Source organism: Lepisosteus platostomus, chromosome 14 (assembly GCF_059453375.1).
Source record: "Lepisosteus platostomus isolate fLepPlt1 chromosome 14, fLepPlt1.hap1, whole genome shotgun sequence".
NCBI classification, from domain to species: Eukaryota; Metazoa; Chordata; class Actinopteri; order Semionotiformes; family Lepisosteidae; genus Lepisosteus; species Lepisosteus platostomus.
In genome coordinates this window covers 41,432,614-41,447,046 of record NC_142624.1, presented here as the reverse complement: position 1 = coordinate 41,447,046, position 14,433 = coordinate 41,432,614, and the positions used below count along the sequence as shown (strand labels likewise).

General features: G+C 39.2%; 1 protein-coding gene across 1 annotated transcript in view; it reads right to left on the bottom strand.

The window, feature by feature from the left end:
* Positions 1 to 14,433, bottom strand: part of dars1 (aspartyl-tRNA synthetase 1) — a 36,209-nt gene that overhangs the window by 6,092 nt on the left and 15,684 nt on the right. The window contains exons 6-10 of the mRNA XM_088606311.1: positions 13,842 to 13,944; positions 8,286 to 8,388; positions 7,692 to 7,772; positions 5,777 to 5,836; positions 1,050 to 1,161 (exon numbers count right to left, since the gene is read on the bottom strand). Of these exons, the coding sequence (XP_088462437.1) occupies positions 1,050 to 1,161; positions 5,777 to 5,836; positions 7,692 to 7,772; positions 8,286 to 8,388; positions 13,842 to 13,944 (459 nt within the window). The remainder of the gene's footprint in view (positions 1 to 1,049; positions 1,162 to 5,776; positions 5,837 to 7,691; positions 7,773 to 8,285; positions 8,389 to 13,841; positions 13,945 to 14,433) is intronic.

The window sequence follows — 14,433 nt, the reverse complement described above, 5'->3', positions numbered from 1 at the left end:
AGGAACTGCATGTTCAGAACTGGTTAAATATATAAGGTACTGAAATGCTTCAGTTCCTAAAAAAAAGCGGTGAAGCATGATTCACAAAACCTGTGCTTTATTACAAGAATCACGGAGTGTAGGAGGGCCTTGAGATGCAGTCTTACCTATAGCAATCAAACAGAATCTATTATAACGTTCAATGCCAGCAGCAAACAAGGAATCAAAGTTATTCAGAGCTGGGAAAGAAATAACCCAGGATGGAACTCAGCAGTTCAAGGTGTACAAGTCAGCTGTCTGGAGGAAACAGCCCTGACCTCTCTCTGAGACAGCTGTGCCATTAACCTGCAATAAAACACTTGGAAAAGGCTGCCCAGCCTGTCTCTGGGGCTTTATCAGCAGCCTGTGGCATCTCTTTACAACAAACTGCAGGTGCACACAAGTTCACCTCTCATCAAGTTTTTACCTTTCAAGCAGAAAGCAAAATGTCCTTGAGAGGGGTCCCAGGCACCAGAAAAGGTCAATATGCTGGTGATAAAATAGGGTTTACAATCCCAGAGGCTCAGGCAGGAAGGAAAAAAAATAACACTGCCTGCTTGTCTGGCTGCCTGGTGTATTGCAACAGACATCTGGAGAACACCAGCAGAACAGAATCTTCTTCTGAAAAGTGAAACTGCTCCACTAGCGTAAAAGCCATGATCCACGGGACAATGAGATTTATGTAGCAAGCAAAAATGAGAATTTGTTTCCTGTTCGCCTCAGACTGTTAAATAAAAACATTTAATTTAGATATATTCCTGTTGCAATTCAAAAACACAGATCAGAGATCTGTGAATGTGATCTCATGATGTCTGTGTCCAAGAGAAAGGACAGGGAATAAGTATAGAACAGTAGAGTAGCGGCTCATGGCCCAGCTGCACGTTAATGTCTCATCACACTACCTTTCTCTCAGCACCCTGCAGAGACAGATGAAGTCATAGAAGAAATATGAGAGAATAAACACTTTCACGACAGCATGGCTTCTTCACACGACAATTTATAGGACACAGAGAAGCATGTGAGCGAAGTACCAGATATAATTTTGGGAGTCTGAATTTCCACAAAGCCCTTGTTGATGAGTGTGTCCCGGAAGAGCTGGCAGACGCCGGACTGCAGGCGGAAGATGGCCTGGCTGGTCGTAGTCTGTGGAGAAGAAAACAAGTAAACACCCGTGACTGGGCCTCTAGCTGAATCATCCCCGAGATTACCTCACTCACAGTGATGCCCACATGAAAACAGAGAGGGCTACAGCAACAATTAGTCTATTAATTACTTCTGTCTAGACTTGTTTGACTTGGAAATAAGAACTTGAATTTCATAAGATTTTTAATTTGAATGAGAAAGGCATTTTTGCTTAAGATTCAAGCCTTTCTTTTTGCTTGCATCCAGGTGTAAGTAAGCACTGCTCACAAACCTAATCCCATGTCTGACTGAATTATACAGAGCATGTTCCTTCATGACAAATCGAAAAGGCTTTAACTTCATCCATACACACATGACACTGAAAACCTCAAATAAAGGGTGCAAAAGAAATACCACAGGAAAAACAAAACATAAAATGGGAATACAGAATGATATGAAACCATCATCACATCTCCCCTTCCCCTCACCCATCAAGAATAATGACTTGAGGTTTATCTCTGATTTTAATTCAGATTTAATTACAGTGGAACATTTAAGAAAAGTGCAATTGTCTGATCTGGCAACAGCTCAGTCTTGTCAAAAAAAGATAATACAGTCTACTGAGAAAGCACAAAGAAGCCTCAAGTTGAGCTTCACAGGCTGAAACACTGAAAATCTGTGCTACAGCCAAGGAATGCTTTTGTCACTCTTGCACAAGCAGCTCAGGCGGCACGAGTCAGACGGGTTTTCCCAGCAACCCCCTGCCTGCCAGGCTCCCCTTCCAGAGACACTGGTCAGCCACCCGCTGGTAAGGAACAGACCCAGGAGCTGCGGTGGGTTCCATGAGCCAAGGTCACGACAGCACAACACACCGTACACAAGCCGGGGGGCAAGAACAAAATAAATCCAGCCAGGAACACTTCTCACGTGCAAAAGTCCCAACGCAGCGTGGCTGAACACGAGACATCTGATTTCATGTACTCAGCTCTTCATTCAAACACCATCTTGCATCTCATTCCTTATAATGTGGTCCAGTATTTCATGACACATCTTCTCCAGCCTTTCTCCTCTGCCCAGGAGATGGAGATTTTAAGCCCTACTATCTTCTGTATTTGTCTCTGAAACATACATTCCTATTCAGACAGACTGACTGAAGATTTGAATCTCATTCCCTGGAGTGCTGCTAAGGCACCTCATTGAAACAGATTGTACTGTGTGGAACGCCACTGGACATCTTATACAGGAGCCCCTGTTCAAATGTAAGAAAAGCTAACTGCAGTCATGCTTAAGCAGGATTCATACTTACTTAAAGAGACACGTGGCTGTAAAAAAATCTCACTGCCGAAGTTAAAAAACTAAAGCCACATTGTTGTTTTTTTCATAAAAAAAGGTAGGAGATAATATACTATATAGGAACAAAGTTAAAAACTAAAATGTGGAACATAAAGCACAACGAATTGTTTGAAAAACACATTAAAATGGATAATATCTCTATATTAGACACTTTTCATCTCAGTTCATTGCGTAATCTGTATCTTCAGTGTGTATATGGCTTATTGTTAGAAGTTAACAGTTCTGCCAGAAAATATTTGAAAGTCTAACAATGTATACTCAGAATACTGTTAAACTAAATTGCAGTTTGTTATTCAGGTCTGGGCCAACCGAGCTAAAGGAAGCGGATTAAAATGCACTGAAATCCATATAGCAGAATCAGATCAGATGGTTCATGTTGCTTTGTGAGGATGTGCAGCTACACAGGATGACTTGATTTTTTCTATTGAGAGAGATCACTTGGATGTTCTGATGAAACTATTGTACAAAATACAGATACATAAAAGCACACTGGGAGACACATCTTTGATAGTTCCTCAGAATGATGTCCAATATTAATTTCCATGTATTTATTATTTATTTAAAGTGCTTAGTTTTATGTACACGTCTGAATACATTTTGGAAAGACAATATATAAGGAGACTTAACCTGCTCTTATATAGCTGTCAGTATTTCTGAGTCTCAGCAATAGGCACTTGAACTGTGCAGCTAAGTACAGCAAACATCAAAGTGTTAAGGAGACAAAACAAAATATCCTGCTGAGATCTGAGTGGTAATGCCTGCAAATCTAACAGGGTTCACTCCGTATTTGTTCATACCCCATAATGTAGGAGAATTTTCCAGACATAAGAAAAAATAAGATTTAAGTCTTAAAATCTATAACTGTAAACAGTAAGCTATAATGGTACTTGAAAGAAGAAGGCTTTAAAGAAGGGGTACTCGTATTTTTAAATCCCATTTAAAAAAATGATAATACTCAGACCCTGTTCTTTTGTTATACAATCGTTAGGGAAAACAACTTAAACAACTTCAGTCGTTTTAGAACAATGAAGGAGTTCTACTCATGTCTTAAATTAAACCATAGAAATAACTTGCACACAATTCAGTGGCCAGCACAAATATAATTGTAGGTTTCTACTATAATGAACTGTAAATGTGTTGCAAAATCACACTTATTTGGAACAATAAGACATTTGAACGAAATGACCACATAGCTATCCAAAAGCTTTTCAATGGGTTTGTCACTCACTGTAAGGAGTCAACTGTCATGGTGCGTGCCTGGTACTAGGCCACAAGGTAAAATTTCCCCACACGCAAAGATCTGACAACATTTTTTATGTTTTGCTGCATTCTGAGGAACATATAGCATGTGTGATTTGCGTCAATGTCAGTCTGTTTACTTCTGTTTTTAACCATACCATCATTTGATAAACTGTGGTTTTGTCACATGGTTCCACCTCACAAAATCATAACTTTCGCTGCAGACACAACGAGCAAACCAAAGGGCATCCAAGAAACCTGTGAGTTTCTACTAGTTCATTCTGAAAGGTCAGGATTCTGTTTGTGTTTAAAATGGAGAAAGCCACAGTGTCACACAGTATACATAAATACTGAACTCATTAGAATGCCCACTTTAACAATAAAGAGGTGAACTTCATACTAAAAATTAGTGTGAGAATCAGAGAAAAACATATTTCTCAAAGATATATAGCAAAGAATATGTATGAGCTAGCGGTTATTGATGCAACACCATAATACCTGCTTCTCAATTCCTACACATTTCCTGTGTCAGGAGTTAACTTTCTCTTTATCAGCATTAGATCAATTGACTTACCACAGAAAACGTCTCCATGCACACTCAATTCTAACCATACAGATTAAAAAAAACACCTTTCATTCAGCTGAAAAAAAGAGAACTTATTATGATGATAAAGGGGTACTTATACCTAAAAACCTTCTTTCAACTGCAGAAGCCTCAAGACAGGAACATGCTGACATGAAAAACTGAAGGCCTCCTACTCTGTACAGCACTGAGACAGGAGACCAAGTCCTCAGCTCTCTTAGCACTTGGAATACAAGACAGTTTATACACATTTCCTGAGTTACATTTTATAACAAAAAACAAACTGATGGGATCAATAAAGAAGGGTCACTAAGACATGCAGTTCTGGTTAAATGTATTTTTCAGTGCAGTGAAAGCAATGTAACCCTTTCGGTACCCAAGTTAATAAACAAGTTTCACACAAAATCGTTGCTTCCACCCTTTCAGCTCATCGGACCTACATCCAGAAAGGATTGCAGCTGCATTATTCATGTAGTTAACACTGACGTCTGAGTGCTATGATTTTTAATATAAAGCTTTTTTTCTCCCAATTGCAAAATTGCTCTCTGTGGAAATGTTAATTCTGCTGTATGAGATTGCACATGCTTGTAAAAACATTTATTAATTTCAGAATATATTTAAACAAAAAATGTCTTTTACGCCTGTGTTACACTGACAGACCAAAGGACTGAATTTATTAAGCTTTGAAGAGAGAAGACCATGACAGAATCTGATTCAAGCATTCAAAATTCTCAAAAGCATTGACTGACGTAACCCAACTGTCCTCTTCCAAATCAAAAGTGAAACATGAACCACAGGGCACAAATGGAAACTATTGGGAAATGGCATAAAAACTGGGAACAAGAGGCATTTCTTTACACAAACGGCTGTGGGAAACTGCAATAAGGATCTCTGTCAGTGATGCTTCTTTCAAGAAACAGCTGGATGAGATCCTCGCATTAGCACTCCGCTGCTGGAATGAAACTGAGCAACAGGCCCAATGGCCTCTACTCATTTGCAAAGTTTCATATGTTCATGGTTGTACTAGTTTAAGCTTCAGCTGGGACATTGTTTAAAAACAGGTGTCACAACAAAGACACAGATTTCTGACAGCAAACCTGTTGTTTTCCTGGTCCTACAGTAGGAATTAGGAACTGCTGAACAATGAGTATTTTATACAGTGCCGGCTTAGGCCTTCCATGACGTGCAGACGTGATCTGAACCCAATCACTTCCTTTTCATGTGTATGCATTTTTAAATCCTTTTCAATCTAAATAACTATTTAGGCATCCAAGAGATGTACTGTGGTTGTTAAAGTTAATTTGGGATATCACCTGTATAGCCTGAGCATACCTTTCAGATCTGTCCTACTGTTTGTACTGTCTGCTGTTTGTTAACAGTACCTAGGATGTACCCACCTCTGCTTCTGAAAGGCAAGAAAGGCCTAGACAAAAAAAAAGACAGAAGGCAGAAGAGACTTACCCTGAGATCTATAACCCTATTGTCCAACCTGGTGTCTTGATTGACAGTGGCTCTTCCTTCCTGCGTAGATTAAAGAGTTGACAGTAAACAAAGCAGAAAATAAAACATTGCTGCTTAATCTTTCCAGAATAAGCTATACTAAATGTAACCACTCAAGGAAACAAGACACATGTCTCAACATTATTTCATATGCAATCCAGCATACAAAAGAGGCCTGTAACTTGAGAGTTTTAGTTGATACCACTGTCTAACAGAATAAAGAAGTTCACTTTTAATTCTACACCGGCTACTGCTCTCAGGACTTTGTGGTCCATATTGGAACATGGGTCAGTTGTTTACCACACAGTTGCACAATAGCAACTTAACTTTAGAATAAATAGATTTTAATTACCAAACAGAATAACGTGATATAGAAATAGATCCACTGCAGCTTGGGCAAACAGGGTGAACATTTAGTTGGGATGCGTACTTGGCCGTTTTATTAAAATCTTTAATCAATAAGTGTTTCTATTATTGGATGCACAGTCACGGCAGGATTCAGCTTCACCCCAAAACTGAATCAAGCCAGAAGCTTTGCTACATCAACCGGTTTAGGTTAACAGACCTTTTCATTCAGTGCACCTCAAACCTGCAACTCCCTTCCATTTTAATTTAGGTAGTTGTTTGAGGTGCACTGAATGAAAAGGTCACTTCCAAATAAGCCTTTATTGAAAGGAAACATGAAGGTTAATCATAATTGAAATGTGTCTGAAATTTAAGCTGTTTGAACCTTTAACTTCTTTTCTGAGTAATGCACAGTAGTGATCTGTCTGTTACTACAGGTAATTTATCATGTTCAGTTTTGCCTACAATGGTACAGGGTCATTCTTCAAGTGAGCTGCATTGCTCAGTGCACTAATCTCCATGGTACTTTACCAAATAATCAATTTTATTACAGTATTGATCAACATAAAAGGCCGTCTTCAGCAATACTACATAATACATATAAAGTGAGAGATCATGTTCAATATTGAACAAACATAACTCATGAAATAGTATACTCTTGGTAATTATTACTTGGTGTCAAATTATTATTTAAAAAAAAATGGCAAACATTCGAGCCTGTTTCTATTCAGGGAAACTCAGTCTCGCCAAATGCTGAATAACGTGACCCCCCTGCACAGACACAAACTGGGACTGTCTGTGTTTACTGAGGCCCGGTTCACCAATGCAGTTTTCTCCACCTGCACGTGTTGCAACTGAAACACAGGAAACATCCTTGCAGCAAACATCTGGGAGGATCATGAGTGTTTCACAACTGAACAGATGTGAGTGACAAACAGCAACAAGTCACAACAAGAGCTGACCTACAAATGTTCATGGCAGCATCCCTCCAAATAAACCTATAAATCCACATGAGGCAAACTGTCTCAAGATGGAATAGGCAGAGACTTGGACTTCCACAGGTTAATGCAGGGCTCGTGATGTCCTTCCAAAACTGTGGCACAGTGAAAAAGGCAGCCGACACTTGATGATTTTCCTACAATGCCTCATGTTTTTGCAAGCAAACCAGATTGAAGGGAAAACGCTTTATTCATTATTTTAATTTGCTCAACAAATCTGCAACTGTTTCAGGGAAATATATAGTCAGTTTTTATGAGGTATATCATATTGTTTCGTAGAGTAGGTTGAACGTATTATTTTTATAGGTTATTATTAACAGTGCTGATTCTAAACTGTTTCAGTGTCCTGGTTGAATGGTGTTCTAAAGAAAAATATTACAAGACATGAAAGGTCCTATAATGGATCTGCGAGGGACTGAGCCCGCTGCTGGTAGAAGGAGAAATCCTTAGCGATGACACGTCCCTCAGCACGACCCTGGAATCTTATTGCAGGACGTGGGTACATGGTGCTCCACGCCTGGCCGACCCCTCACCTCATCGCCTTCGACCTCGGGGCGCACTGCGTCCTCCAGCTGAAGGGGGAGGCGCGGCTCAGCTTGGCTGATCACAAAGATCTGAAAGCGAGAAAGTGTCAAAATAGGCACGAGTGAACCAGGTACCAGATACAGCCAACACAATGCCCCTCTGACTGAGAGCGAAACTGAGGTTTTTGCATGGGTACCATAAAAACATAACATCTCTTACACACACTTAGATAACCACTTTTTTTAGGTTTTGCTCAAGCAATTATAAAGCAAAATAAATTATTAAAAGTTTGGGTGTGCTAGAAATTGTCCCTGGTGCTTGTATTCCTCCTGGGAGATGGCAGTGGTTTAAGTTAAACTGTAACTCTCATTTACTGCCATTTATCTTAAACATCTCAAACATTACTCTACAATTAGAGCATGCACATAAACAGCCTCATAAAACATATTAGCAAGAACTAAATTCTTATAAAAAAGAAGAATTGTGGTGAAGTTGTTTTGACTTATCATGATAAGATTTAAGGACATAAGAAAGGTTGATGAGAGGTGACTTTTCAGCCCATCTAGGTCGGTAGATTGGCGACCCCGTTTCTTCGAGCTTACTCTCTGTAGGTGCAGCTCAACATCCTGCTGGGAGCAACTCTCAATCTTCTGATCCACATTCCTTACAACTCCCTCCACATCCACAATGCTCTCCTTACTGATGCTGTGGCAACAAAAGAAGGAGAGGGATTAGCAGCCAGAAAATGAATGGAAAAGGCACATGCTAGCAAGATGGCCATCCGACTGGAGCTTGTTTCTTGCGGTTGGCATAACAAAGTGGCCATTATGAAAGAAAGAAATTAACCTCAAAGATTTATGGTCTTTTTACAGTGATGGGTGACCAGCTACATTCCTACAGTTCTAAAGCGGATATTTCTCTCAGAACTTCATTTTGGTGAAAGTGCGGATGTATGAAGACTACTGAGGCTGGTACTCAAACAACAATCTAACAGTCCAAAATAATACACACCAGAAAAGCTGCCAGGCAAGCAAGGCATGGCAAAGCTGGAGATACCTCGCAGGAGTCTCCTGCGCTCTGACAACCCTCCACACACACTCATGAGCATGATCTATGAAATACAGCTGCCCTATCACAAACACACTAGTGCCACAGCAATATACACACCTCTGCCGTGCCTGACTTCCCCGAGTCTCAGAGGACAGAACAGTATCAGCTGATACTGATACAGTCATTTTCTTTTATCTGAGACAGATTGTTCATTTCATTTACCACTAGTAAACCAAACCTTTTGCCCAAACCAAATTAGAGGAACTAAGTGGTAAACTTTACCAATTATAGATGAAAGGTTGACTTGAGGTCAATACAAGTAGCTTTAGTGTGTTTGGCATGCAGACATTCAGTGGCTGTGCAGAGGTTTGAACCAGGAACCTACAACTAAGAAAGTTTTATCCTTTAATCAGTTGAACACCTAATCAGTGAAATAATCTCCAAGCTAGAAGGTTCTGTACTTCTTTTCATAGTGTTATGCAAATGTGACCATTTCTTTTTTGTTGTCGTTTTTGAAGTGAAGCCCTGCAAATTGCACCTAGCCTGTCTTGTGCAACCTCCCTCTGAGGATTTGCTTCTACAACAAAGTGTTCTTGGTGTTTATTATTGCAGTTAACACAATAACAACAGTAACTCCTGCAATGCACGATACGTAAACATATTAGGACGGATATACAAATAGAGTACAGACTAACACTGACCTTAATTGAATTTTACTCCCAATTCTCCAAAATATCTTCTACTTTGCAAGCAGAAGGGCCAGTCAAAGAAGAAGTTGTTGCAGGAGTCATAGGCGTTAATGTGTAAACTTACCATAATGCTACTGTAATGTTTAGTACTGCTCTCTTGTCAATTATCAATGAAGTCCGTCCATGAAAAGTTTAGTGTATGGTTGCAGTCCCTTCAAATGCAACTGAAAAATAATTTTAGGATTCCTAAAAAAAATCATTTTCTTGACAAGTATAACACATCTAAAATAAACCACACCTGAAGAAGTCAGACAAAATGTTGCATTTCTCCTTTCTATTTTTCAGCGAGGATTTAAACCTTACTTGTCCCTATAAAACAAATCAACACAGATCTCCAAGGAAATCAGAGTTCTGCCATCAGAGGTGCTGGACGACAGGGTGGCGACGTTCTTCCTTAGGATGAGATGTTAAAGCAAAGTCCAGATGACTAGACTGTTAGAGTGACCATGGCATGAGAGTCCATGAGAGTGATGGCCCTCAATCCTCAATCCTTGCACATCCGACCTCCTTATATCCCCTATAATTCAACAGCTTAAGCAATTTTTCCAAGTAGTCACTCTATTTGTGAACTGAGGGAAAACTTAATTAGTGGCTGAAGTGAGTCCAATCATACAGATGAAATGCTTTGGGAACCTTTGAAATAGATAGAGCTCCACAAAAACAAGAAACTAAAGTGCTTCAGGAACACATGAACAGTGCTTGAACAGGAAACCACTACAAGACTACTACTACTAAATTAATATAAAGTCACTATTTTCATAATTTGTGGCTGCAATATTGTGTAAGAGAAACACGCTTACAATGTTTTTTAATGATTCCTTAGGTTCCTCATTTGTTCTGCTGTATAAATGATGTATGATTACACAGACATACCACAAACTTTCACCATTTCTAAATATATATTCCCTCTTACTTTCACTATTAGAGAAAACAAGACTAAACATTGTAATTTAATGCAATCAGTTAGATCTCAGACTTCATTAATTCTATGAAAACCAGAACAAACAAACGTGCTCCAGCATCCAATAAGGAAGAATGAATGTCCACTGAAAGCTAATGCTGCTCAGATTTTTTACAAGTATCTTAATTCCATTAATAAATGAAATGGCAGATCCTACAATAATCCTTAAACTGTTCTCATCAAACAAGGACTAATAGGGAACCAGGTATCAAAGCAGTCACATATCCAAGCTGTTGTAGAATGTAAACATATCTGGTAAATGGGATTAAAATACGCAAATAAATCTAAGATAACCATACAGGAATTTAGAGAAGAATAAACACTACCACTACTGAACTAGTGCAAGACTTGTTATTGCACAGTCGAACAACCTGAAGAGATGTAATTTTGTTTATATCTAAAACTCTGCAATTAGTAAATACAAAGGAACATTATTAAATTGAGTTAGGTTTTTATTGACCACGGTTGCAGAGAATGACATTTCCAGTGGGGGATAACACATTTTCTGTACACCATGAATATTCACTACAGTTATTCTGACCAGTTTCAGTTCTACTACAGGGTGACCTATAGGCCAGAATCCACCAAGTCACATGCAGTTTCATTCCTGATTTCACTCTTGACTCAAGCCATGCTTCACGTAGGCAAGGAACTAGGATAAGAATCAAAAGCTCTGACACTTCCTAATTTCCATCCATCCATTTCCTAAATCTCTTTATCCAGTACAGGGTTGAAGGGGGGGAGCCACAGTCTAATCCGGCAACCAACAGGGGCAACACATGGTCCTCCCTGGACAGGACGCTAATCCATGGCAGACACTCACACCAGGGCCAGGTTTACAGAATTAACTTATCAGCATGTCTCTGGACTGTGGGAGGAAACCCAAATGAACATTCGAACTCCACTTGATAAGTTCATTTCAAGAAAGAAAAGGCAGATTTGAATCTGCATGGAAAAAAGCAATAAAAAAAAGCATAAAAGCAATCTCTGTAACTTAAAACAGAGACCTTACCAAGAATTTTAGGCTTGACGCTCTCAATATGACAAGTCACTGAGGGCTGAGGGACGTGTCATACAGCCAGGCCTTCTTAGTGAAGGTCACTAAACTTCATTCAGCAAGATAAAGTTCTCTAAAAAGAAAGGTACCTGAAGGACATTAATGTTTTATATTTACAACACTAGTCATTCATGGACAAGTTAAAACACTAGCTGGGAGATTAAATGTGACATCAGTTTCTTAAAAGAGTTTAATGCAGCATTTTCTCTTGTGAAATTATCTATTTATCTCCAGAGAAAATCGAATTGTAAGTCACAACTTGCCTGAAACCATCTGATTTAATGTCAGAGTACATACTTTTTTCGCCAGATTCCCAGTTTTTGACAAACATCTCCAAACTTGCAAGAAGCCAGTTTCTTCATATTTCATACCTCATTCTGCCATGGAAATCAGAAGGTTGCGTGCAAGAAACCCAACTGTCAGTTTGACCACAAGAAGTTTTGCAAGATCACAAAAGGAGAACACATCTGTTTACAGTATTATGCCACTTCAACTTCTACAAAAATGTTACCTCATCATTTAGAAACCCATTATTAATAATGCAATATGCATTTAACTAAAATCCCTGCTTAAATACATAATTTTACACTATAATTCATCTAAAAAATAGGTTGCATAATGGAACAATGAATTTATATAATTCTCTAATACTATACCAGAAAAATTATGTATAAAAGTTGTAACTTTTACAGAGAACTTCATTTCCCATCCCGTGGACGCCAGTTTTACAGTCCTTGGGATGGCACTGGACAAAAGCGTCTTCACTAGCTTGCTGTAGAGAAAGTGCAGAGAGGTAAATCAGGGCTCCAACAGCACAGATGAAAGAATCACAGGTTTTGCAGACCCTACCGGAGAACATCATAATTATAGCTGCGGGCTGCTGACAGCATTACAACTGACAGCACTTTTATCATTTTTAAACTTTATCTTCTACCACATTAAAGTGTTCACAGTAAAGTTCTCATGTGAAGAAATCCTATGAAAAGACAAAAACTCCCATTTCAACATACTAGAAGGTTACTGCTACATAAAAGGAGTTAACTATCGTGTTAACTATGACACGCACAGGCCTGGCTATTATCCTCTGTGTCTCTGAGTCCTCTGTGTGTCTATTGTCATAAAGGACAGTCAAAGAAACAGAGCAGCCCCCAGCCCCTGACTCAGAGATCCTTACAGGCTGAACGGTTTCAATTTATTTGTAACCCATCTGCACCACTGAGGACTTATTCTGTTCTAGTGCTAAGAAATAACAATTTTGAAATGACAGTAAAGAATGGGCTCAGACAGAGTGTGGAAACATGTGTGCACAGCAAAAAAAATGAAACTAGTTATTCATGTAAAAATATTCTACCAAGCAATATAATGTCAAAGCACAATGCATCAAATTGCTAAAACATTTTAGAATTTGTTCATAAAATTGAATCATAAAAAAATTATTACTCCATGGAAAAGTAATGTTGTCTCCCACATAAACGTTTTAACACTTCATATCAGCATGGAAAATATACTTCATTTTCAAGTTTAAACTTGACAGAGGTTATTCTAAGGACACAAGAGTCTAACTCAGGAAAGGTTACAAAAGAGAGGAGGCCATCTGACCAGTCTTGTTCACTTGGTTACAAGCAGTTAATTGACCCGAGACTCTCATCTACCCACTACTGGAAATATGTGCATTAGAGCCAGCACATGGCTGGCAGCCTGCTCCACACACCCACCAGCCTTCGTACATGGAACACCAACCCTGGAAACTGCCAAATACAAAGCAAGATGACCGCTGAACCAGCTGAGATTATAATGCACAGGACATGCGTGAAATCTGGCAAATATTGCAACAGTATAAATGACTTCAGATTATGGTAAATGTTGTAGCTAATGCTACAAATCTAGCTTTTAGAGTCTCAGTTTGCCTGCTCTGTCACATTAGTTTAATGTGTTTATAGTGAAAATTAAATACCTTGAAAATTACTAAAAAAATACTGAAGTTATGAAGAAAGTCATAATGTTTATAAACTACTCTCTAATTAAGATTAATATAGACAACATGAGAACTCCAGGGGCCATATCATTTTTCTCCCTTGCAGATGTATACCTGAATGAGTCTGAAAGCTCATTAGTGTGAAAAACTAATTACTGATTAAACATCTTCCTGCATGCACCCCTTCTGACTCATTTGCAGGTTATCTTAAGCAAAAGTCTGCAACACTTCACTGCTCTGTGCTGCAGGAAAGATGAACTCGCCTGTGTGTATGAATCTCTATGTGTGAAAATGGGTTCTAACCAGCAGAAGTCTGTGTTTCCCACCATTGTTTACTGGGACAACAGGACGCAGCGTCTTACTCACTTGGCAGCGAACTTTACCATCTGCTTGCTTGTACAGTCTCCCACCGCCACCAGGGCCTGCACGTTGAACTGCTGCTGACGCAGAACCAAGAAACACTGCTTTCCTGAAAAACATCGGCAGACACGTCGCAGCTGTCAGGCAACCTCTCCTTGCTCAGCTCCACCTGCAGCCACAGTACGTGGCAGAAATAAAGCACCTTTCCCTCCACACCCTCATGACACCAAGACATTCCCCGAGCCTGAGCGCTTTCTGCACTTGCTACCAGAATCAGGCTTGTCAGAGGTGCACGATTCTTATTGATACCTTCTTCAAGCTTCAATTAAATGTGTAAAAATCACATGCATTAAATTAGAAAGGACAGATGTGGTAAAAATATAAATTTTCAACATAAAGCCCTTATCATTACCTCCATGATGCCTCATGAAAAGACAAGTTTGTCCCCACTGAGGTGCTCTGTGTGCTGGTTATCAGATAAATATCCTAACCAAATACATATAATAAACAGCATCTTGTAGGTCAGTGAATTAGGATATATATACACACACATTACCTTTTCTATAATGTTATTTAATGTCCCGAAAAAAAACATGCG